This window comes from Mandrillus leucophaeus, unplaced genomic scaffold, assembly GCF_000951045.1.
Source record: "Mandrillus leucophaeus isolate KB7577 unplaced genomic scaffold, Mleu.le_1.0 Scaffold275, whole genome shotgun sequence".
Taxonomy (NCBI): domain Eukaryota; kingdom Metazoa; phylum Chordata; class Mammalia; order Primates; family Cercopithecidae; genus Mandrillus; species Mandrillus leucophaeus.
The window spans coordinates 3501295-3504655 of NW_012102865.1; the positions used below are offsets into that span (position 1 = coordinate 3501295).

Genomic DNA, 3361 nt, shown 5'->3' on the forward strand with positions numbered 1-3361 from the left:
GGGGCTCAGACATTTAAGTATTTTGGGTATATTACATTTATTCTCTAGTTGTTTCGCAGTGAGAAAATGGTGTTTTTGGCAAGTAGTTAGTTAAACTATGTTATAAAATTTTAAACCAGATGAAGAGAGACAGTCTCCTACCATTTGCTGAAGGTCAAAAGCAAGAACTTTGAAATCCACTGAGAGTTTGTCTTGCAAGTTAGGATTATATGTAACTCCGGATGTTATTTTAAATGTCCCTCTGACTTCATGACTTTGTCCAAGTGCTGCACCTAGATAAATTAATAAGGAAAAAAACACTAAGATTTTGGATTATGAGTAGGAAAAATATGCACATTCTGTTAAGACACAGAAGTAAAGCTCTTGCTTGATGTGTTAGCTCTGTAGTTCTTGCTTTTTCTTTGTAGTCTCATGTTTCAAAATCAGCTGCTTTCTGTCCCCAGCCGTCTGATTGTTTTAAAAGATTGGAAACTAAAGTTTTTTCCATTCTTTCAATATTTTTTTTCTTTTCTTTGAAGTCTAACCCACACTCCAAGCTTCCAAGTTTTCATTATTATTGTTATTGAGATTCCTGTTGGAAGATACACGGACTGATGAACTCCCACCAATTATGGGAAGTGACTCAGGGAAACATGGTGAGAAGTGAACCATTAAAAGTTTTGTAGTTGCTTTCAGATACTTCTTGAACACCTAGCATCCAGGGACACCACTGGGTTTTGACATATGAATTGCTGTGAAGATTTCAGTGTTTTGGTTACTTTGAAACATGACTTTGAAGCGACTTCTTTCATTCTAATAATTATAAAAATGTCATGCATGACCTTGTGCCATTAGCTGGTGACTGTCCTTGTTGAAGACGTTATTTAGAATGTGTAGAAAATAGATAACCTCACTAGGAAAAAAAATGTAAAAAAGAAGGTTAACAAATTAAATATAAGCATGGATAATAAAATGTGTCATTAAGTCCTGCATAATTCCTTTATCAGCATATTTTCATGGACACTGATTTATGTTTAAAATGAATTGCTTCAACTGAAACTCACACAGTGATGAACTCATTAGTAAGTATAATAATAATGACATGTAATTCTCACAATAATTTGGTGTGACAAGACATTATTTCTTCTTTTCTGGGATAGGGTAATTGGTGTTTAGAATGATTAAGAGAATTTCTCAAGGTAGTAAATGTCTGAAGCAACAGATCTGGAATTTGGTCATCGAAATGATTGACTCCACAACCCAAGATCTCTACGTAATGCATTCACACCAAACTATCCCATTAAGAGGATAATTAGAAATAGTAATTCAAGCAGTATGTGTGCATATAGTCTAAATAACGTTAACTGCATAATTGATGTAACGTATTATTTATACTATTTCATTTGTATTTTAAAGACTGTAAATTAGATTGAAGTTTGCATGTTTAAATGCAGAATACAAGGAAGGACCGAGGAACTACAACCGATTAAAGGAGACTAAGGAAGCGTAATAACTAAATCTTACATAGGAATCTGCACTGGATCTTAACCTGGTAAAGGGTATTAGTGGAAAAACTGGTGAAATTTGAATAAAGTATGTGGTTCAGTTAACAATATTGTAGAAATGTTAATTTCTTGACTGTGGTAATTGTACTGTGGATAAACAAAATATTAACATCAAAGGCAGCTGGGTTATATGAAAATTCTGTGCAATTTTTTCAACTTTTAAAAGTCTAAAGTGATGTCAAAAAAAGTATAAAAAATGTTAAAAGTAGTATGTGCTTTGAAAGCCCTAAAGACATCTGCAAAAAGGCTCCTGAAACTGATAAATGACTTCAGCAAAGTGTCAGGATACAGAATAAATGTACAATGTCAGTTGTATTTCTAAACACCAATTACATTCAAGCTGAGAACCAAATCAAGAATTTAATCCCATTTTCAATAGTCATACAAAAGATAAAATACTTACGAATATCTCTCACCAAGGGTGTAAAAGAGACCTGCAAGGAGAACTACGAAACACTGCTATAAAAATCAGATAACACAAACAAATGGAAATACTTCCATGCCAATGGACTGGAAGAATCAATGTTGTTAAAATGGCCATACTGCCCAAAGCAACCTACAGATTCAATGCTATTCCTATTAAACTATCAAACTCATTTTTCATAGAATCATAACAAATGATTCTAAAATTCATATGGAACTATGAAAGAGCCAGAATAGTCAAAGCAATCCTAGGCAAAAAACACAAAGTCAGAGGCATCACATTACACAACTTCATGCTATACGATAAGGCTATAGTAACTAAAACAGCATGGCAGTGGTACAAATACAGACACATAGTCCACATCACATTACACAACTTCATGCTATACAATAAGGCTATAGTAACTAAAACAGCATGGTAGTGGTACAAATACAGACACATAGTCCAATAGAGCAGAATAGAGAACCCACAGTAAAGTGAAGCTACACACCTACAGCCATCTAATCTTTGACAAAGTTGACAAAAAATAAACAATGAGGAAATAGTTAATAAACAGTGCTGGTATATCTGGCTGGCTATATGCAGAAGAATCAAACTGGACCCCTACCTTTCACCATATACAAAAATTAACTCCAGATAAATTAAAGATTTAAATGAAGACCTCAAACTCTAACAATCCTAGAGGAAAAAAAAGTAAAACATAATTCTGGAAATTATCCTTGGCAGAGAGTTTAGGACTAAATCCTCAAAAGCAGTTGCAACGAAACCAAAAATTGGCAAGTGGGACCTAATTAAACTAAAGATCTTCTGCACAGCAAAGTAAACTATCAAGAAAGTAAATATACAACCTATGGAATGGGAGGAAATACTTGCAAACTATGCATCTGAAAAAGGTCTAATATCCAGAATCTATAAGGAACTTAAATAATTGAACAAACAAAAAACAAACCCATTAAAAAGTGGGCAAAAAACATGAACAAACACTTCTCAGAAAAGACATATGAGTGGCCAACAGATATTTTTTAAAATACTCATCAGCACTAATCACCAGAGAAGTGTAAATCAAAACCACAATGAGATACCATGTCATACTGGTCACAATGGCTATTACCAAAGAGTTAAAAAACAACAGATGTTGGCAAGGCTTTCAGAGAAACAGGAACACTTACACACTCTTGATAGAAATGTAAAGTAGTTCAGTCACTGTGCAAAGCAGTTTGGCTATTTCTCAAACAACTTAAAACAGAAATACCATTTGACCCAGCAATCCCATTACTGGGTATATATCCGAAAGAAAATAAGTCATTCTACCCAAGAGACACATGCACTCACATGTTCATCACAGCACTGTTTACAATAGCGAAGTCATGGACTCAACCTAGGTGCCCATCAA

The 3361-nt window shown here is 34.0% G+C and overlaps 1 protein-coding gene across 1 annotated transcript in view; it reads right to left on the reverse strand.

Annotated features, from left to right (window-relative positions):
* TMPRSS15 (transmembrane protease, serine 15) overlaps nt 1–3361 on the reverse strand; it is a 159154-nt gene that overhangs the window by 149841 nt on the left and 5952 nt on the right. The window contains exon 2 of the mRNA XM_011984889.1: nt 142–272. Within this exon, the coding sequence (XP_011840279.1) occupies nt 142–272 (131 nt within the window). The remainder of the gene's footprint in view (nt 1–141; nt 273–3361) is intronic.